Source organism: Corapipo altera, unplaced genomic scaffold (genome assembly GCF_003945725.1).
Source record: "Corapipo altera isolate COAL_440 unplaced genomic scaffold, ASM394572v1 61305, whole genome shotgun sequence".
Taxonomy (NCBI): Eukaryota; Metazoa; Chordata; class Aves; order Passeriformes; family Pipridae; genus Corapipo; species Corapipo altera.
The window spans coordinates 6,329,800-6,353,140 of NW_020884909.1; the positions used below are offsets into that span (position 1 = coordinate 6,329,800).

Sequence of the window (23,341 nt, forward strand, 5' to 3'; positions counted from 1 at the left end):
AATCAGTGCTTTTAAAGAGTCCTTGTCTAACAGGTGTCCATGCAAATAAATAAGACCTTTTAAGTGTTTGTAAGTGTTGTGCTCTCACTTTGAAGATAGAGCCCCCATGAATGTGATAAAATAGAGTTCTTGAACTGTACAGCTGCAGGCCTACCTTCTGAGTTCTGTGGGTCAAAATCCAATGCTGAGTTGCAGAGTCTGTCCGAGTGGGAAGCCAAGAATCACTTTGCCACCTGTGCCCAAGGAAATCTCTACATGGTAGAAAATGTCGTTGGGGTCTGGCTGATGGGCACCAATTAACAGAACTTGAATGTGGACTCCCCTCTGGAGGTTTCCCAGAGAAGCACCCAGCCACGCAGTCCTCTTTGGCAGGAGGAGAGAGCAGCCAAGTTTCTTCCCTGGGTTACAAGGCGAAAAGACCTTTATTTCGAAATTCCCACAGTTTATGTGGGCTCGGGGGGAGGGCAAGAAGAAGGTCCAGGGGAAAGGGTGCCACAGTCCAAGAGGGGATGGGGTCGTGACACAGCACAGACGGGTTTGGAGACAAGGTACAGGTGCAGATGGAATGCTTTATTGAGGGGAGTTGGGGTTTTATCAGTTCAGGCAGGGAAAAGGCTAGAACATGGGGCAGAGCATGAGACAGACAATCAAGGGAACAAATTGGGGTAGGGACACAGGCAGAGGGGCAGAATGTGGGAGGAACCAGGGAAGAAAAGGTCAAATGGTAACTCTGGAGCTTCTTCAGCCTATCAGAGAGGGGAGCGGGGAAGCAGGGAGCAGGCAGAACTCGTGGTAAGCCCGGACATGCCCAGGCTGTGCACTGGGTAGTGTGGATATAATGCAATATACATATCTGAAACCACATAATAACCATAAAGTCCATATAATAACTGTAAGATCCATATAATAAAGTCCTGTCAATTGCTGTATGGTTTTTTCCATGCCTGGAACCTCTCCCATCCTGAATCTTGTTCCTTCACAAAAGGGAATGGCTTGAGGGCTCTACTGACTAATGGGGGATACAAGAGGACCAGGTTCCAGTAACAGAACCAGGGACTGAGGAGAGGTGGGTGAGGCAGCCTATCCTGCTTGTGCAGAGGCTGAATGTGTGATTGGGAAGGGGAGACAACATGGTTCCCAATGAGGTTGCGTGGGGCTGGGGAGAACCTGTACAATAGAAAACGCAAGTAGCTGTTGTTTTTCTGCTTTGCTCAATCCTGGGAAGCTGTGATGGACTCGTTTCTAAAGCTGTTCTTTCCAGGCTTCATAATCCCGGCGTTTGCCTACAGCCTGTCTGATGCTGCCTCGCAAAAGCTTCTGGAAAATGCAGTACTAAAGACAGGAGTATCTTCCTCAGGCTGGCAGCAAGTAGTACTGTCATAACTGACTGCTCTACAGGCATTTTTTACTTACATCTTCATTTACATCTTTATAACTTCTATCGCTTCATTCTAAATAAAGTTCTGCAGTTTCACCAAGCAAAAATGCTTTTGGCAGAAGGGTTTTGAGAATTATGTGCTCAGCACAGCCTACCAGACCACTGCGATAGACTAGAATACAACCCTGCCTTTCAAGTGGAAAGTTCAAAAATACCACTAAGCTTTGCCCACTGACACAGTATTCTGAGAAGGCTTTGGGAAAAAATATTAAAATTTTGGAAAAAAAATATTAAAAAAATCTACACGGTATTTAACTCCACCCATAGTTTTAATCCCACCATGTTTTAATTAACTCATAAATGTGTGGACAAAGATATTTTACATATGTGGAACTGTATGTATTTCTTTCAGTATTTCCACTTACTTTGCCCTGTAGAATGAACCTCATTTTTTGTGTGTTGTGAACAACCATGTGATTTCCCACTATTCCATATTTAAATGACAGTTTTACATCCCTAAGTAAAAATTCTTTTTTTTTCTTTTTTTTTCCCTGGAGTAGATAATGTTAAGAACTTGAATCATGACTCTGAATAGAAGTAAACCATATGTGTTATTTTACTTGTGAATATTTCTACATCTTGAAATCTATTCAAGCATAAGATTGGATTGCAGCTACTTCTGCATTAGACGGTGTTTAGTGATTGTTGTGGGAACTAGATATATCTGTTCTTGTTCTATGCATGTGTACTTTAAGAACTTTTCAAGGTGCCTCTTGTGTTTATTTGTGTTAGAGCTAAATCTGTGCTTATGAAATGACGCTTTTATAATTTTTGTCACACTATTCTCTATAAAAATCACCAGATTTTGCAGATACTTGCAGATTTTGCAAAGCAGTTTCATAAACCAATATTTTTTTTCTTATGAGATCGTTTGAGACCTACCATGGTCTTTGCCACCCATCTTTATAGACAAGCAAGTAGCATGATCTAAATAAATAAAGGCAAACAAGGGAAGACACGGGAGCACTGAATTGATATGATGTCCTTCTTCCTTTCAGCATGTCTTTCTGATTAGTTAAAATACTAGAGGAATGTAGCTCTTATGTTTTGAATGAAATTTTATGTTTGCAAAGGGCTGTGTCTGCGATTGAACTACATGTGTATACTTCATAGTGTCTTACTGTTTTGCCTACAAATTTCTTGGTCCCTTTAAGAGGCACAAGCAAATTTGTCATCCAACTAGTCTTTATTTCTTCACATGCAAGTCAATATATCCAGGCCTCACAGAACAGAATCATGCAGAATCATTCAGAGTAGACAGGGCCTCAGGAGATCTTCTAGTCTGCATAAAATAAAACTGAGATGTATAAAATAACAAAGACAGAATTTAGAATTTTTTACTTGAATTGGTTAAAATTGGTTAAAATTTTAACTTAATTGGTTAAAAATTACTTGGTAAAATTCATTACAGAATTTAGAGAGAGAAAAAAAGGGTGTGAATCAATTCACAATGATCTCACTTGTTACATTTGGTTACAAATATCAAGTAATTTGTATAAATTTTTATAACACTTGCTAAATAACACCAAGACAGTTTTGGTGCAACTATATATTGAATTAGAAGCATAGAATCATAGAATAGTGTGAGTTGGAAAGGACCATTAAAGACCACCCAGTTTCAAACCCCTGCCTTGGACAAGGCCATCTTTCATTAGATTGGGTCGCTCAAATAAACTAATTTAGTTTTGCAAGTTTTGTGTCATATACACATATATATACAAGTTTTGTGTTAACATCCTTATTTTTAGGAATACATTTCACTCTTTCTCATTCTTTTTAAGGTGCTGGCGGCTGGTCTCCACTCGTGTCCAATAAATATCAATGGCTTCAGATTGACCTCGGCGAAAGAACCGAAATTACTGCTGTTGCTACTCAAGGGGGTTATGGGAGCTCAGATTGGGTAACAAGTTACCTTCTGATGTTCAGTGACAGTGGAAGAAACTGGAAGCAGTATCGTCAGGAAGAAAGCATTTGGGTATGTTCTTTCAATAATGAGAATTAAGTTTCTGCAGAAGACTTAAAAGACTTGTTGTAAATCTAAGCATGGTAGTGGAATATGAAGAACTACACCTGAAGTGTGTAGATAATTAAATGTACAAAGTAATTTAGCTTTTGAGAGATGAAAGACTGTAAAAAAACAACAAACATCAAAACTCTTACCGTAGCAATACTCCATTAAGACAGAAGGAATTATTTTGAGGACCAAAACCGTGCTACAAAATCTCTTTTGTCTTGCTATATATGGCAAAGTTCTTTTCTCAAAAGTGTTGATCCCATTGCATGAAATTTGCCTTTTATTTAGGGGAAGAAAACCAAAACAAAGCAAAACACTTGTTTTATTTTTTCTGGAACATTAAATCTAATTGTAAGGACAAAACGAAACAACATAAAGAAATCAAAATCTTAACCCAGCAAATCCCTGTTTGTTTAAAAGAAAGAAAGCAATATTTAATTTTTGGTCATCAAATTCAGAGCCTAATTTCTGATGCTCGAGGACATTTATCTCTGATTATCCTTGTAGCTAGTAATAATAATTAATAAGCCTTGAAAAACTCATCATTGGTGTGAATTTTAATGAAAACAGTACCAGAGAGATGATGCCCAAAATCCATATGAAAAAGTGGACTATATGGTTGTATACAAGGGTTGCATCTTTCCTTGATCCCGAATGATTAGCAGCTTAGACTAAAGAAAGAATATTGGAACTTGTGGTGTATTATTTTATCCTATCAAGTTAATTCTGGTTTTGTGTCCATACATAGAGCTCATAAATTTCTAAATTTTTCTAAGCTTTCAGTTCTTCCTTGCTGCAGTTAAACATTATGTTAATATGTATTTCATTTTCTGCATTTTAATTTTGTTGACTTTTAATTCGAAATGTTCTAGTCACTCTTATTGTCAAAACCCATCTACGGTATAATGAGATTATCCAGTGTTTTATTTGTTGCATAATTATCCTTCTTTTTGAATTTGCTACATACTTCTGCTTCAGATTGTGTTTTCATAACAAAGGGAAATAAATGAGTTTCTAATCCATATGGCTGTGGGGAGTGAGAAAAGAAAATCAATCTTCCAAATGACAAATGAGCATAAGCTGCTACAATATTGTCTTTGCTCATCTTAAAACAGACTGATAAAACATATCTGAGAGGTAGAGCAGCTCGAGCTCTTCAGAGAAGGATCTTTTGAAATCCCATATTGGTATTGCAAACAGTGATGTAGATAGTTATTTCTTGAATATTGCCACCGGTAAAATATCAAATAAAAGTTCTGAAAAAAATGGTTAAATGCTGATGAAGACATTGGATAAGGAGGTTGTTAGATCTGTAGAGGGGAAGAGCAGATCTTCAATGGCATTATCTGAAACTTAATAAAAAATGATTATTTCAATGATTGCAATGCAGATTGAAGGTATGGCTTGCAGGCAGTGATGCATAATTCAAAGATGGAAACCATCAACTTCAGGGATGGTCTATTGATCTTTTTTATGTATCCTTATTTAGGAGTTCTGCTTCCAGGAAAATAAATTTTCTCTTCTCTAAACCAATATGTAGGCATAGTCTTGGGGTGAAACTCTTAAATCTCTATTTATTTTATGGATTTCCTCTGCCTGTTGTCTCTATAAGCTGTCTTTGGAAATGAAGTGCTCATTTTCATTACAGGCAAGACCATCCCACGTTTTATGACAGTTGCTGCATTACCGTGTTATTTCTACCCTGTTTTTAATGGAGTCATTACTCTGTTACAAGACTGTTTAGAACAAGTATGGTTTTTGGTTATTTTTAATAATGAGGGATAACAGCTAGTTTTGAAGGCCATGTGTGGAAATCTTCTCTAGGTAAGGATTTTCACCTTGCAACCATTCTTCCTAGACTTAAACAGAAAAGATACTTCTCTTATCTGCAAATTCACAGCTCCCTACTTTTTGTTTTTCTTTTCAGATGTTAGCTTTGAATTGTCTTTGTGTCCTTATGGTTTATCTTAAAGTTCTGAAGCTCCTGTCATCGGTGCAGTTATAGCACTTTTTTTCATTTACTGAAAAGTTTTTGCAACAACTGAGATGAAAGAGGACTATCTAGACATCTAAAAATGATCTAGTTATGAAAACTCTCTTTGCAGACTGTGGAAAAGACATTGTTTTTTCCAAGGCTGGTTCCTTTGACCTCAGGTGTCTTTGTTAGGTTGAAGTGAACCATGTAGAACTATTTCATTTTCATTTCATTGCCTGTTGGTGCTGAATTTGGATGTAGACACTCTGGAGTTAGGTGAGATGAACCACTCTTCCCTCTTGTGGCTGCTAAATATGATTTGTTTCCACTTCTCTGTATATTGGGAGCTGCTACCTCATAACTGTTTGGAGTTTATCTTTTATGTAGATTTTATTTATTGCTTAAAGTCCTTTACTGACTCACAAAGTTTTTTTTGAAAGACTAACTCCATTACACTTATTTCCCAGAACTGCTGTGGTTTAAGTATGGTTAACTAAAGTTAGGTATAGATTTTAAAGCAGAGGTTCTGTCCAAAAATATGTGTTTTACCACTAATAAAAACTATTTCACTTGAGAATTTTATCTTGACCAGAACTGTACCAACTCTTAAAAGATGTGAATATTGACCCTAGTAAGCACTAACTGAAAAATGTTACAATAAATATCAAGAACAGTGCAGAAAATAATTAAGAGTTAACTTTAAAAAGGCAGTAGTAGTCATATCAGTGAGGACAGAAATCTTTTTCTTTGATGATGATTAGTTCAATCTTGGAAGAAATCAATTCAAGTCAATTCTAGATTTTCTTTAATTTTACCATAAATATAAAAGTGTTTGAGCAAGGCATGATTTGTCCCTTTGTGTTCTTCACTCTCTTTTTTTATTTTGTTTTTTTCCTATTCCTTAAGATGTAGTTTCAAATGAAGTAAAGCCCAAACTCCTAAGCCCAGTTTTTTTGCCTTGTTCTTTATCTTACCTCTTCCTTTTTTTTTTTTTATTTTTATCTGCTTGTATATTACGTTATTGGATTTTTTTCCTCTGGAAATGACAATTCTTTTCCCTTCTCTTCTTTCTGACTTCAGGAGGTATACAGTAAAACATCACAAAAAGTGTACACTCAGCTTAAATTTTGGTTAAGAAGTGCTAAGAAATTTTTTATGTCTTTAAACATTAGCTCTTCACTCTTCCTAGTAGTTCATATTCTAGATATCATCATCTGTGAAGAACTTCATATTGTAGTTGATATTTATCTGTTTATTGATCCTTTTAACTAGTATAATTTCTTGTTTTAACAAAATTCATGGTTTTGTATCACAGAAGTTTTTATGTTACCTACTCTCCCCTTACCATTACTAATTGCCCTCCTCTTAAAAGGAGTAGTAAGGTAACAGAGGTCATATTCTGTATCATTTTAAAAAGGAGAAGTTAAGAGAGGAAAAAAGGAGAGCAATTCACAGTTTGAACAAGTTTTCCACGGGTAATAATTTAGGTGAAAGCCTGAGTGGTCTAGCTCATAGAGAAATGCATCATGATGTTATTCATTAGCAGGAGTTTTGAAGAAGAAAAAAAATGCTATTTCTTTGATTTAGTGTTGATTTAGTGTTCTCTGATACAGCTAGGGAAATACACATAAGTTCAGCCTTGTGGGTTTTGGTTTTGTTGAGGTTTTTCCTGCAAGAATAATGATTTATCCATTCCACAACTGGAATCGAGTTTTCAGTTTCATTTGTTTTGAATTTTCTTTTTAAAATCTATATCTAAAGCAGGGAAATAAAAACTAATATTTATACAAAATTATATAAAATGTGGGGAAATTGTGACCATTTTTGTAACTTCTCTTTTGAAAGGCGAATTCCTTTGTGAATATTTTTTTACATGTATTTGAGTTATGAGGTTTATTTTCTGGTTTGCTGAACTTAGCTGAAGCTAAAGATGGAAGTTTACTTTATTATAGGTTCCTCAGTCCTGTGACTTTATATAGAAGTAGCTTTACTCCGAGTAACTATTCTAGTAGTATATAATATAATTTCATGAATATTGAAGGATTTATTGTGGATGCATTGCTACACATATTCACAGCTTCCTTTTTAAGGGAGTTGGCACATTAGAGTTTGTTGGAAGCTTCCCATGATGTGAAATAATTCACAACTATGGAAATCTACAGGTAAAAAAATACAGAATCACAAGTGTTCTGTGATAGTTACATTTTATGACTTAAGAGTGTGGAGTTGCTTCACTGTTTTTTGCAACTGGTGACTCTTCCTTAGTCTTAGTGATTCATATTTGCAAGATCCTCCTCCCTGGAGAAATATCAGAGTCACCCTTCTTGATCATAACCTGCTTCACTTTAAAAGCTAAAGGTTGTGTATATATGTTACTTTTCTGGACTTCTGCTAATTACTTTTTGAACAAAAAAAAATTAATTATGCTGATTCCTTTTGTAGTCCCAGGCACAGATAATTTCAGTGGGTGCTCTATCACTAAAACTCTATTCTAAAACTTCAAATAGAACAGTTTTAAGTACTTGACTCAATTTTGGAACTCAGGAATGTACAACTTACCAACAACTGACCTCTGTCTTCCTGCAACATCCTCAATGAGAAAATTATCACAGAGTTTGTCAGATTGCATAGTTTGTGTGTAAAAACTCCACAGCTCACCAGTATGTTAAAAGTGATTCAGAATATATTTTTGCAGCTTCAAATTTTAAATTCTTCCCTGTAAAGGATAGTAACATAAAAAGACAAGCAAACTGAGTATTAATTTATCACATACAGTAAAAATCCTCTGCTGGGTGAGTACTTAAAAAGAAATAAATTAAAAAGTGACTGCGTATCTCCGTGTTGAAAATATAACATTGGCATCAAAAAGGTTTGGTTTCGAAATACTCATTCTATTTCAAAATGATTTGTTAAAATAACAGTAGGAATGGTCATGGCATGGCTGTTGTCCAAAACCTTAGATGTACAAATGTAATACACAAAACCAAGAATCACTGACTAGACGGGTGTGAATCAGGAAAACAGTAGTGAAAAATGGTGATTATCAAAATCCAGGCATACGAGAGGTAAATTTTCTGGTTGCATTGGGTTGCATTAAGTACAAATCTAAAATCCTGTCTGAGATAAGAAAGACAAGGTTTACTGAAAAAGGGTTGGATACTGAAGCATTTCTTGAATGCAAAGGTCTGAAATATTTGCTTGCTTTATTATTTAACTTGATGTGAGTAGGAGAATACAGACAGGTGAAGAATCAATAAGTAATAATTTATTCAATTAATATTTGAATTTTCTGCCTGAGAATTGCCTGTTAGAATGTGATTTACATAAATGAATTTGTCATTTTCAAATTATTTTTAGAATAGTGCTTTTATGAATAGTTCATGATTTTTATTCAGCTTGCTGCAATAATTAGGTATATGTCCTGGTCTGTTTTTAGTATGTACACAGATCTGTGTTGAAATTCCCTAACTAAGTAACCAAAAGTGTTAAGATCAAAGTTTTTTGAGTAAATGCTCAGAATAATGAATTTGAAATTAATTTTTCAGAAGAATTCTGTACTAATTTCATTACACTATTCTGAATATAGTTACAGTACCCCATGAACGAGTAAATTTTGGTAGGAAAAGCAAATGAGATATGAAAATGCTTAAATAATTTAATTTTTAAAAAGGATTATGACTTATCAGTTTTAACATCTTCACAGTTCTAAGGGAAATTAAATTCAAACATCTCAGTACTGTGTTCTGGGTTCCATTTATGATGAGGACATTTTGATGTTTATTTAGAACATTAAAATTTCTGAACTTACTTTCTAAGCTTTTGGATTTATGTATCCACTTCTGTTTAAAAAAGCACTCTGACCACGCTGCTATTTTGGGACACTTAAATGGCAATCTAATAAGGCTAATTTAGCAGTCATAATGATTAATGTTCTGTATAAAATAACTTATAGTAGGTGAACAGATGAATGCATGCATCAAGGTTAACCTGTCCCAGAATATTTAATATAGGCTAAAAGGAAGGGGAAAAGGATTGAAACATCAGCAAAAAATACAGTGATTTAAATAAAATCTGTATTAATTGTGTGACTAAACATTAAACAAATTATTAATGCCAAAACAGCTACAGTACCCATTGTCACTACAGGTATTATGGCAGACCATGAGTGGGAAAAAAAGTTACACACAGAGTTAAAAAAGTATATTTAGGACAACAAGATGCCTTGGAAATACCCAAGTCCAGCAGCATGCAGCAGTAAATATTCCTTGTAATTAGGTATTCAGAGGTTAGTTTAAATGTATGTTGCAGTCATTAAATTAACAGGAGCTTTGGGAAACAAATGTAAATATCTTGGGATGATACTTCGTTGTTTTAAATGTTGCTGCTAGTGAACTAATTACTGTGTACTAGAGTTGGTTTCTGGGGCTGATCTTGATCAGAACTGTTTTTCTGACTGTTACCTGCTGCATCATAAGCAATAGAAGAGCATCTATGACTTTTTATATTTGTAGAAACCACAGGTGGCTATTTCATTGCTTCTACCTTTCTCTGCGTGTTCACTTAGTGAGTTTGTGTTCTAAAAACCTGAGCATGACTAATATGCAAGCTTCTAATATGCAGAAATCTTGCAAATTATCTATGCAGAGCTATTATCTTGGGTTACTTTTGTAAAATATCAATGGTGCTTTTTCATGAAGGCAATTATTTTCTTTCGACCTCTGTTTATCTGCACTCTGCTATGCCATTTTGCCATGAAAATGATTCACTGTGATAGATGATAAATTATTCTATACCATTTCTACTTATTGGCTGTCTTAAAATCAATAACATTGTAATATCCACTGAGTAAAAAAAAAAACTAGAACTAGAAAAAAAACCAGTTCTTTGCCTCTCAGGCTGGTCTAGAGTGATATGACACTGATCATATCATTCTTGTTCTAATATGAGAGGTTCATGCTTGAACACATAACCCTGCTCAAAAATTAATTATGATGAATGAGAAAACCTGTGGCACAGCTAGGAAAATAGTGTCCCTATTTCCTTAAACAGACATAGTGTAAGCTTGAAAAAATCATACTGTCTTTGAAGAAAATATTTCATCTTCAGAATCTGATTAGGAGGTTTTCAGTTTGCTCAGGGACTATTGAGTAGGAAAGTAAGAGCAGACCCCACATTCAGTTTCACTCTGTTTACCCCAGTCATTCCCTTAAATGTAACAAAAATACTTTCAGAAATCAACTTCAGACTTCATTTGGAAGAGTGTCTCTGTCGTACATGGGTTTGTTTTATGTCTGGTGTAATTCCTGAGGTTTAAAAGTAACCAAAAGTACTGAATTTTTATAAAAATTTTAGTCATTGAACTTCAGAGAAAACCCCAAATTTATACTGAGTATCTAACATCTTAACCCTGGTATTGTGATGGGTATGTTATTTTAATAGTATATTAGTTATTGTGATAGTATTTTATTTTTATGGTATAGCCATGTTTGTATCATTTTCACATTTCCCTCTTAAGAACTTAAAATTCCTTTGGAAAACTTCTTAAACATTGAAACTACAGAGTCCTAATAGTAGAAATAAGAGATCTAAGTGATTTGTCATCATGGTGGTGGGTTTTTGTTTGTTTAGTTTGGTTTTGTTGTTGTTTTGATTTAGGGGTTTGTTGGGTTTGATTGTTTGTTTCTTTTTTTTTTTTTTTAGTTTCATTTTCCTTTGCTGTTGTCATTTTAAATTCTCTTTTTGTCCTGGTTCATGTACTATGCTACTGAAGAACTAAAATCTGCCATGTCTAAGCATTCACCAGAAACTGAGAAAACCCCTGCCTCATCATTTTTTTGTGCAGTTGAGATCATATAATGGTTTCTGAAGGCTGTTAGAATGCAAAGACTTTTTTGGGGAAAAAATTGAAATCTGTTTTCAAAGTACTTGTCTTCAATGGGCAAATACAGTTAAAATGTGGGATGAATGGTTGGGATTGGAGGGGACCTCTAGAGATCACCTAGTCCAACCTCCTGCTAAAGGAGGTTCAACTAGAACAGATTGCACAGGACAACGTCTGGGTAGATTTTGAGTGACTCCAGAGAAGGAGACTCCACAGGCTCTCTGGGCACCCTGTTCCAGTGCTCTTGCTTCCAAGAGTCTGGGATTCCCGAGGGTTGGCCTTACCAGTGAAGACTAAAGCAAAGAAATCATTCAGGATCCCCACCTTCTCTGTATCCTTTGCCACCAGGGCACCCACCTCACTCAGCATCAGACCCACATTTTCCCAAGTGTTCCTTTTACTACCTATGTCCCTGACATCCCTTGCCAGATTTAATTCCAAATGGACCTTAGCCTTCCTTGTCCCATCACCGCATACTCTGGAAATGAAATCTCTACGTTTAAGATAGTTATACAAAAAGAACATTTTTTGAGATTATGCATGAAATCTCTGTTCAGTTTTGAAGTAAAATATACCTCTTACTATAAATGTCTTATTTTGTCAATATCACCTTCAATTGATAGTGACCTGACCAGTAACGTCGTAGAAACTCCACTGTGTACATTTTTTAGTTGGCTAAGATTCCATGTGACAATTCCATCATATCTTCAGAGCCTTGTTAATGGCATAGAATTTACTTAGGTTTTACAAGCTTGCTCTTTATATATTTTTGATTTATTATTGGCAATTTGAATCATGTAAGGACAAACAAGATTAGTATCAATACTGTGTAGTTTCTTGTCTCTGTATTTTATGGCTTTTCCTAAATCAAAAGTAATGTTATTCCTCTACTTGGCATGTATTTTCATTTTAGCAGCATGTATTTCCATGCTGAATAAGGAATTAGTAGACGGGTTCTTAAAATCATTTAAATCTACATATTCTCTTGCCAGACAGTGACATTTGCTACCACTTGTTTTAAGGTCATAGGTAAGTAGGTTTAAATGGACTTTATCACATATGTCATCCCTTCTATAAAACTTTCTAGATTTAAACTGTGAAAAGAATATTTCAATGTTTTAAATAAGCAATTCAGCAACTGTAGCAACACTACTCATATCTAGTAAAGATTTCTGTGTGATCAGTTCTACCCTTTGAAGATTCAGTGAATACCTTATTCTTTCTTACTTCTTAAATTGCCTTATTTTTTGAAGGTCACTAGCCCTAATTAAAATATCACTGACAAGAACTACCTTAATGTGCCTCAAGGAACCCTCTCCACTATTTCTCTGTATAGTTGGTTGTAAAGAAATCCACTACAATTTTGTGGCTTTTTGATCTCCAGAACTGAGTCAAAGTATCAGAAAAGTTCCATGAAACATTCTAACTTTCAGCATTTAACTAACTTTAAACAATTACTATTAAATTGTTTATTCTCTGTGTCTGTTAATTTATCTGAAAATTTTTCAACACGTTTTCTTGTGTGAAGGTCACAAAATCTTTGACTTATTTCATCTATTAAAAAAAAGGGAATTGAGCATACAGGGTTTTTTTGTGTAGAATTCAGTAACTCCCATACTTTTCAATAAAAACCCTACAGATAAGATTTTATTTGTTTTAGTAGACAGGTCATGGATTCTATATATATTTGTCTGTCTTACTATCACATTTGTCTTTTTGACAATTTAGGTTGTGGAAGACATTAGTGAATTTTTATTTGAAAACCTGTTGAAAATTCTACATGACAAAGTCTCTACAGTGCAGTTGAAAACAATGTCAGATAAGCAAACAAAAAAATCAGAAAAGGAAAAAACCAGAAACAGGTTGTGGTTTTTGTTGTTTTGTTGGGTTTTTGGTTTTTTTGTTGCTTTTGTTTTGATCAGAACCACCACAGTATTGACACATAATAACAGATCTAAAGAAGAGATCTGAAAAGCGATATTTTTTTTGTTTTTCTTTGACTCAATAACTACAGGTAAATCACTTCTTACTGCTTCAGAGGGGAACATTAAAAATACATTCTACAGAGTATATTTCGTAATTGAGAAGGAAGTTAGGTTTTAGGAATAACGGAGTAAATTCAATAATTTAAACATACTGTCAAGCGCTGGAAGATCAAAGATATTTACCATTTGGCTTGGTTTTCCCATTATTTTTTATCCAAAGAGTTTGTATCGAGTTTGAATGGTAAGATACTGGGGGAGGGAGGAAAGAGGGAAGGCACCCCAAGGGGTGACCTCTCTGGAAGCTTCCCAGATAACTGATAGAGCCAATACCAGCCAGCTCTGAGGTGGACCTGCTGCTGACCAAGTCTGAGGACACCACTGGCTGTGGTAGCTCCTGTCCAATAACATATTCTAGGTGTGGAAAAAACTACCCTGGAACGCAGCAACCAGAGAGAGGAACCAGAATTATGTGTGAGCAAAGCCCTGCAGACACCAAGGTCAGTGAAGAAGAAGGAGGAGGAGGAGGTTCTCCAGGCTCCGGAGCGCAGATTCCCCTGCAGCCTCTGGTGCAGACCATGATGAGACAAGTCTGTGCCCTTGCAGCTCACAGGGGTCTACAGTGGAGCAGAGATTTACCTGCAGTCTGTGGAGGACACCACACCAGAGAAGCAGGTGTGACCCCATGGGAAAGCCACTCTGGAGCAGGTTGACTGTCAGAACTAATGACCCCGTGGGGGATCCACACTGGATCAGCCTGTTCCTGAAGGACTACAGCCCATGGAGGGCATCTCTGCTGGAACAGTTCAAGAAGAACCACAGCCTCTGGGAAGGACTCACGTAGCAGAAGTCAGTGGAGGACCGTCCCTTCTGGGAGGGATCCACAATAGAACAGAGGAAGAGTGAGAGTGAGACTCTCCCTGAGGATGAAGGACTGTCAGGAACAACATTTGATGAATTGAGCACAACCCCCACTGCCTGTCTATCTGTCCAACTGGAGGGGAGGAGGTAAAGAAATTCAGGAAGAAGGGGAGGGGTAGGAGGAAGATGTTTTAAGGTTTACTTTTATTTCTCATTTTCCTACTCTGATTTCATTGGTAATAAATTAAGCTAATTTCCCTAAGTAGACTCGGTTTTGCCCGTCATGGTAATTGGTGAGTGGTCTCTCCTTGTCCTCTTCTTGATCCACAAGCTTTTTGTTATACTTTCACTTCCCTGTCCAGTTGAGGAAGGTAGGGCAACTGGCCAGTCAGTGGCAGCCCACCACAGAGCTCTATTCCATTGGTACATGCACAGAACAGGGAAAGTTACTGTTTACTTGTTATTAATTTAATAAATTAAAAGACCAAGAGAAAATGCTAGCTGCATTTCCATTTGCCATTAGAGAAAAAACGGAATCTGTACTTCACAAACTATCCTGGACAACCTCTGCATTTAGATTTTTCTAGAAAAAAAAAGGATAAGGAAATTGGAAAAACATTAAGAAGATTTTTCTACCCACATAACTTGAGGCTGAAAGAAATAAGTTATCAACACTGAGGAATACTGAAAATTTATATATATATACATAAATAATCTGAAATCATATACATATATATATGATGTTCAGATTATTTACTTTAGGAAATCTGTATGTATTAAATTCAGCATGTGAAATAGGAAAGAAATTATTTTTCAAAGAAGGAATAAAGGAACATTCTGTATTGGATAAATGATCCTTCTAGCTAGTATAAAACAACTCTGTTGATGACACAGTAAAACTTGGTAGTTAATGATCTGAATCTTCAGAGTTACATGATTAACTATTTTTCATAAAACTTGCACTTGGAGGGTTGTTTTTGTTGGGTTTTTTTGACTAAATAAATTATCCAGTTTATCCCTAAAATATAAATAGGTGACTTCAAAGTGAATTTTCATAGGTGTGTTATACCTTCACTGGATGCCAAATATCTTCAGTAGATCTGAAGTCAGATCCATGATTTTTATATTCCACCACTGAGTGTTTCCATCTCTCCCTCACTCATATTCAATGTATGAAAATTAGAATCTATTGTTATAGAGACTCTGTCATCAACCAGTCAAGTTTCCTAGCATGATTATAAATCTGTCTTCCCTAACTGGGATGTTATATTCCCTGTCTAGATGGTCCCTATCTGGAAAACCAACCTGAAAAAGATGTTTATAGCTAGACAAAACCACCTGTGACCTTCAGTAACTGAGGCAAAGAGCTAAACTCTTGGCTTTCAAATTATTTTGTATCCTAAAAATGATGCTTGTCTATAATATGTTCATTTTCTGAAAGATGGAAGAATTAATACGGTGGTTTATCAGTCTCTGCAGTGAACATGCACCTTTAGAAACCTATGGTTTAGAATTTTTCTGGAATAATTATAACAACCAACTTTTCTTCAATTTAGAAAGGATCCTTTAAATTATGTGAGTTCAAAGGAGCTTTCTGGATGAAACCCAGAGAAACTGTCTCTTTTTAAAGAAGGAAATACCAAAGCCATTCCAGAGTATTTTCAGTTCAGCAAAGCAAGGAGAATGTTTGTTCAGCTATTTTAGATGCACATATTTTCCCCGTTAGTATTATTTGGTTTTTTTCTAATTTTGTACAATTGTTTTAAGAATGCTGGAATTGTAGCACGGACTTTCATAGTCTGCCTAAAAAGCTAAAATCCCTCAAAAGCTGGATTGAAGCCAGTTGCATGTAACCTAATGCTGACCTTTTTTGCTCTTTTTGTTGGTGTACAATGGTGTGAGAAATCAAAAAAGTCTCTGAGAGATGTTTTCTAAGCAAAGCTATGGATAGGGAAATAGCATTCCAGTGCTGAAGTAGTCTAGAAAGACTTGGTAAGCGACTTGGGTAAAAAATTTACCTTTTTTGTCTGGTTCTCCACACCTGTTTGTAGTGTGGTTTCATACTTTTGGAAGAAGTTTTGCAGGACAGGGAGAGATACATGCTAATTATATATGTTAATTGACCACTAAAGACAGAGTTTGAGCACTATTTGTGTGTAGTGGACATTGCACTACTGGTGCAAATGTGGGAGCAGCTTAGAAGTTTGTCTTTTTTTCTTTCTAGTACATCTTTTGATTCAGTGTTAGCCTATTCCAAGAAAACTTTGGCCTTCTGCATTGGCTATGGATACACTGTAGTCCCTGTAAAACACCATATAACTGTAAAACAACACCTGACACAGACTCTTGAAACACTTCTGCCAAGGTTTCAGCAAACATCCAAGAAACTATTAAAATATTGAGTCAGTAAAAAAAAAATATACCAGTGTCCTGAGAGTAGTATATAATGAAACTTAAGTCAAGATAGTTATATCATTTTACACATGCTAAAGTTGTCGTGACACTCAGTTAAAAAGATGAAAAAAACAAATAGATTAGTAGCTATTTGTCTCCTAAGGGTGAGAACTACTGAAGACCTTCCTACATAGATATATCCCATTGTGGAATAGATCTCTGGTGATACCAGTTGCCTGTTATTAATGATGGATTAAGAGACTGTATTTTAGATTTCCTGTCTTTTTAGATCACTTATTCACTGGTGTCAGACAAATTCTTTCAAAGAAAATCTTGTTTCTGCAAAAAGGAGGCAAGGGAATTAATATCTATTCTATTTCTACGTCTCTTTTTACCTATAAGTCTCATAGTTGCTGACAGAGGTTGTAGATGCCCTGTCCCTGGACATGTTCAAGGCCAGGCTGGATGGGGCCCTGATCCTAGTGAGTGGCAACCCTGCCTGTGGCAGAGGGGTTGGAACTGGATGATCTTTAAAGTCCCTTCCAATCCAAACCATCAGGAACAGTGTGGCCAACAGGTCCAAGGAAGTGATTCTTGCCCTGGACTCAGCACTGGTGAGGCCACCCCTGGAGTGCTGTGTCCAGTTCTGGGCCCTCAGCTCAGGAAGGACATTGAGGGGTTGGAGCAGGTCCAGAGGAGAGCAACGAGGCTGGGGAAGGGACTGGAGCACAAGTGCTGTGAGGAGAGGCTGAGGGAGCTGGGGGGGCTCAGCCTGGAGAAGAGGAGGCTCAGGGGAGACCTCCTCACTCTCTGCAACTCCCTGACAGGACGGGGGAGCCAGATGGGGGTTGGTCTCTTTTCCCAGGCAACCATCAGCAAGACAAGAGGGGTCGGTCTTCAGCTGTGCCAGGGGAGGTTTAGGTTGGATATTAGGAAGAATTTCTTTGCAGAGAGGGTGATCAACCATTGGAATGGGCTGCCCAGGGAAGTGGTGGATTCTCCGTCCCTGGAGGTTTTTAAGCTGAGACTGGATGTGGCATCAGTGCCATGGACTGGGAACCACAGCGGGGTTGGATCAAGGGTTGGACTTGATGATCTCGGAGGTCCCTTCCAACCCAGCTGATTCTGTGATTCTATGATTCAGTGACTCTCCGACTCCATGAGCATTTTTACTGTCATACTTAAGGAAAGGCTGTGTCAATGCCTTGTGATTTGATCACATAGAAAATATGGTGCAATATTCTTAGTCTTGAGTTTAGGCTGGTTTTCACGTGGCTTAATATCTCAATCACTCTCAGAGAAATCTATAGTCCGAGCAGCTTAATTGTGAAGAGGTCACCTTAGTTCCATAGCAGGATTCCATCTGCAAAAACAACAACAAAAAAAAGATCTAATACAAACAAAACAATCTCTTCCTGCTTTGCCTCTCTTTTGGTAGATGAATCCTGGCCCTTTGAAGAAAAAACAAAAAGTCTGTCCCATTTAGCCGGATATATCATGTTAGAAAAACCTTAGCTCTGTGAATGGTCAGATTTTTCCAATTACTGAGAAATCATAAAAAACTGCCAGAGTTCATAAAGATATGGAGACAAGCATATTCTAAACAAAGGCTCTGCATTAAAGGCATCAGATGGAGAGAGAGGTAATTATTTCACTTCGAGAAAAATCTGTTGCTCTACACTAGGAAATATTCAAAAGGACCACCTGTTTATTTTACACATTTTTAAAGCACTTTGCAATTCCAGCCAACCGTATGAGTCCCAAAGGAGAATTAAACAACTCTATATGAGAAAATTTTGTTAATGCAAAACCAAAAAAAGAATTTTTTGTTCAATATCGAAGCCTCTTCTAGCAAGTTTTCAAATTATTAGTTAAAAAAAAAAAAACTCTTGCCCATCCAGGAGTATTGCAATAATAAACATTAAAATTTAATGCATTGCAGATCACCCAGGTATCTAAGGTCACTGACATAATTACAGGTGAAAGTGATGTACATTAACACAAGTTCACTGAGTGCGAGGGGTATGAATTATTTTCCAATTTTTAGTGATTGAAAAGTAGAAAAATAGTGGAAAAGTATTTGTTACCTTTTAAGCATGATTCTGCTGACTTAACTGATTGTTTTACCACAAATACAAACAGACATATATCTATATTAGCCTTGCCATTGCAAGTTGTAACAGTCATATCAGTTACTTTTATTAATCCATCCATGATATTCAAACATATGTTGTATTTATCTTTCCAACAACTCTATCTTTCAAAACTTAGAATGCATTATTTACCTCTGGTTGAAAGTATTCAGGCATATCTTCTTATCTGTGGTAACAAAGAACTTTGAAAAGTTTTAATCAGCGGAAAGCAAAATTAATCAGATATGTCCAAAAGACTGCCAACATTGAACATATCCTGAGATGTTACTGATTATGTTTTAATACCTATTTGAGCTTAGTGTTTGTTGCTGTTATATGGTTGTATTTGGTGGTCATCTAACAAAGTCAGTGTGAGTTATGGGCAGACCTCCACATTGCAACATTTTACACCATGATTACAGTTTATTCTGCTTGCAGTGAATTTAATCAGCACGTGACTTCTTGTGATCTTCTAGCTGAAAACTCATCCCTTTTTCAAACTCTTCTGAATATCTTAATTCTGTACTGCTTTTTGTAAAAACTGACAGAGGTAAATCCCAATTAAGAGATGAGGAGTTGCAGGAAAATTTGGAAAATTCAAAGTTTAAATTAATGTGTAAAACTGTGTAGCTTGATTTAACACATGAAGTTGTGATTAGATTAGTCTTATGATGTCCTCACTGCTTAAAAAAGTTGTTATTTTAGTGTACTGGAGAATTAGCAGTGGTCAATATTTTTATTTATTTATTTACTTTTTCTGTTTAATGTTGTTTGTTTGGTTATTTTTTTCCCACTGCACTGATTCCTTCTCTGTTTTAGACTGTGGAGTCATAAAAGTTTTCTTTTGAGTGTGAACAGATGGAATGTTCTTCTCAGGGATAGAACAGTTGTAGAAAGAGGGATTTGTGGTGATCTCAACAGCAAAAACTTCCCCTGAATTGTCTTAGTGTTGCTGAAAATTGTAAGCATCCTAGTTGTCCCTTCCCACTTGTCCATCAATGTTCATCACATTCTGGCACACAGAGTGGGTGGTGAGAGTTGAAAGCATTTCAGGCCCAGGAGAGTAGTTTTATCCTTCTTGTTTCCCAGACTGAAAAAAGTTGCCGTCACCCACAATTTTATTACATGTTAATATTAGAGCAGTAAAGAACTGAAATTAGCAACTCTGTTACCCAAGATTTGCACTTAGTGAAAATACACGTCTAATCTTAACAGTGTCTAAAACACTGTCTTCATCTACTTGTGTCTCTACATTTGTTTCTTCTGTGATAAGACCCTTAAATTAGACTTCTTAGTGAAGTGCCTAAAGATAGAAATCTTGGATCTGGGACAGAATATTAACATTTCTCAGGAAGTAACACAATTTCTGAATAGGCTTGTGAAGTTAATAAAGGCAAGTCATGTGCTTTAACATAGCTTATGATAAATTATGTCTGTTGCTAAAATGACAAAAATTGAGATAATTAGTGGGACGAAAGCTGGTTCTGTCTAAAACTAGAGATGCATTTCTTGTCTCTATTATGGCACTATGGTGTTATTAGACCTTAATAGTAAGTAGTTGTTTGAGAACCCTGTTTCAGGCCAGCTATGCCTGTCCAAATAATGTTCTTAACATTAAGTAAAGAGGAAGCCTGGAAATGAGTACAACTACATGTGGGGTCTGGCTGCCAGGCAAGAACACCTCACTGTCACCTACATAGAGTGTTCCTGAGTAACCAGTTCAACATTTTATCCCCTAATTCTTTGCAAAATTTATCATGGCCAGGCTTTGCAAACGAAGATCGGGGAGGGGCTCTACCCACGTTTGTTACAAACACACTGGGGGCTAAAAAGGCCAATACGAGACAGACACGTCCGACTGCAAAAGGCACAGCAGAAAGACTCCTGAGGTGGTAAATTCTGCAAGACACGATTCTTTCTGCGCTGTCTTTTCTCCTCCAGGGTGATCCTGCTGCGTTCTCAAAGGCATCAGCAGCGTTATAGATGGTGTGTCTGCAGACCAGTTCTGGTGATCAATATGGCCAAGGTTGAGATGTTGTTTCAGGCAGTCCTTGTATCTCCTCTTTGGGGCTCCTCTCTTGCGGCAGCTGGTGGCAAGTTCACCATAGAGCAAGATCTTAGGGAGGGGGTGGTTGGTCCTTCATCCTGGAGACGTGCCCTGCCCAGCACAGCTGTGTTCTCAGTAACATGGCCTCAATGCTTGTGACTACTGCTTGTTCTAGAACAGATGGATTGGTCCCATAATCTGAGCAGTGGATGTTTAGGATTGTACGGAGGCAGCGTTGATGGAAGCGTTCGAGGAGTCGCAGGTGGTGGCTGTAGATGACCCAGGATTCAGATCCATATGAGAGAGCAGACAGCACTATGGCTCTGTAAACACTGATCTTGGTACTTTTCTTCAGGTGTTTATTTTGCCAAACTCTTTTATGAAGCTTTCTGAAGGCACTGTATGCCTTTGCTAACCTGTTGTCTGTCTCCCCATCAATCTTACCATCCGAGGAGATGAGGCTGCCCAGGTAATTAAACTGCTGGACTGATTTGAGCTCTGATTGGCCAATGGTGATATGGGGATGATGGGGGACTTCCTGAGGTGCAGGTTGATGGAGAACTTGTGTCTTCTTTAAGCTGACTTCCAGCCCAAAGAGCTCAGCAGCCTCAGCAAAGCAGGATGTTAAACGCTGCAGAGCTGCTTCTGTGTGGGCAACAAGGGCGGCGTCATCAGCATAAAGCAGCTCCTGGACAAGATGGTTTAAGGTCTTGGTGTGGGCCTTCAGTCACCTTAGGTTGAAAAGGCTTCCATCAGTACGGTATCGAATGTAGATACCATCCTGATCATACCATCTATGTACTCACACATACATAGAGTGTTCCTGAGTAACCAGTTCAACATTTTATCAACTAATTCTTCGCAACATTTATGGAGTCATAGTATCCATTACACTAAGCTCCTTTTAAAGACCTACATACCTTTTAATCATCTCAGGGGATGGTGACTCAACTATTTCCCTGTGAAGCCAGTTCCAGAGCTTGACAATACTTCTGATGAAGAAACTTTTCCTAATATCCAGTCTGAAACTCCCCTGATGCAACTGGGGACCATTTCCTCTTTTCCTGTTGCTTGTTACCTGGGAGAAGAGTAATGAGCTATGCCTTGCAGAATTAATTTGGGAAATATATACAGATTTATATATATATGAATAAATGTGGATACTGTTCGTCAGAACGATTATGACAGGAAGTGCAGTCTTATAATAAGACCAGTTGCTCTGGGACATCTGACATCCCTAACTATCAAAAAGAAATAAGTAAAAAACAAATAAACAAACAAACAACAGAAAAACAAACCACAGCAACAAGAACAAAACAAACAAACAAACAAACAAAACCAAAACAACAAAAAAAAATCCACCTACATTATGTAGGAAAAATGTTCACATGGAGAATCCTGTACTGATTTTTTGTGACCAAAAAAATCTGTCTTTAAAAATTTAAGTGTATTTTCCTTGGGTCTGTGTATGAACCGGTCCTATTTGTTCGTGGTTGCTGTCAAAAATGGGCAAAACCTTAAATACATCTGGAAAAAACCCATAGGCAGTTCACATAGGCTTTTTTTTTTTTTTTTTCCAAAGACCAATGATAACTACATAAAACTGATGGTATGTAGCTGGGACATGGGCCTTATTAGCAGTAAGAGAAATGTTTAAGACATTTTAAAAATTACTAAAAGAACTGTCATAGCTTGAAACTTGTTTAGTTGTTTCATTTCAGTTCACTCATGGTAACAACAACTTTTCAATCTTACTATTAGGAAGATTTCTTTACTATAATTTTTAAAAAATACCTTCTGTACCAAAGTTTTCTCAAAATGGTTTCAAGAAAAAAAAGGTAAACTTGCTTATCAGCTTCTATGCAGAAGCAAGATTAAAATTCTGGTAAATGAAAGTATGAATAAAAAGGTTTGCATTTTACTTTTGAGAAATTTCAGACTTGAACAGGAACATGTAGTTCTGAAGGGGACAAATTCTGATTTTTTTTTTTTTCATTTTGAAATGTTTTACAATCAAGCAGTTTTGGTTGTCAGATTTATTAACACTTTATGAAATAACAGAAGATAAATAAGACCCAAGTTTATTGTTTTGCATTTTTTTTTTGAAGATGAGATCTTCACTTTTGTCCTATATATCCAAGGCTAAGATGTATAGACATTTTATTATGCATAAATATTCAAATCCAGTAGGAAATCAAAGTTTTTCATACTTTGTGATTCCTAATATGTAACTGTGAAACATTACACAAAGCTTGTTTTTTCATTAGAGTTGCACTAGTTTATTTTTAAACTGAAATAAACAACTTTGGATTATATTTGTTTCTTATGAGGAACTTAACCTGAGCAAAATACATACATATATATGTATATATGTATAAATAATTATTCAAATTCTGAAATTTAAGACTATCTCAGTGAAATTGTAGCACAAATGACATGAACAAAAGCAGTATACAAGCCCTTGAAGTCTGTTACATCTATGAAAATTGATTTTTTTTAAATCTTATTTTACATCATGGTGAACCTGAAGCTTTTCACAGGGTAGAAATAAATTTGAACTATGATTCACTTTCTGGAACTTCAAAAGACCCTAGACCTAGTGGACTCAAACTACTAA

The 23,341-nt window shown here is 36.5% G+C and overlaps 1 protein-coding gene across 1 annotated transcript in view; it reads left to right on the forward strand.

The window, feature by feature from the left end:
* The window catches only part of LOC113951738 (contactin-associated protein-like 4), a 198,394-nt gene that overhangs the window by 73,213 nt on the left and 101,840 nt on the right, over positions 1 to 23,341 (forward strand). The window contains exon 3 of the mRNA XM_027653107.1: positions 3,220 to 3,413. Coding sequence (XP_027508908.1) covers positions 3,220 to 3,413 — 194 coding nt within the window. The remainder of the gene's footprint in view (positions 1 to 3,219; positions 3,414 to 23,341) is intronic.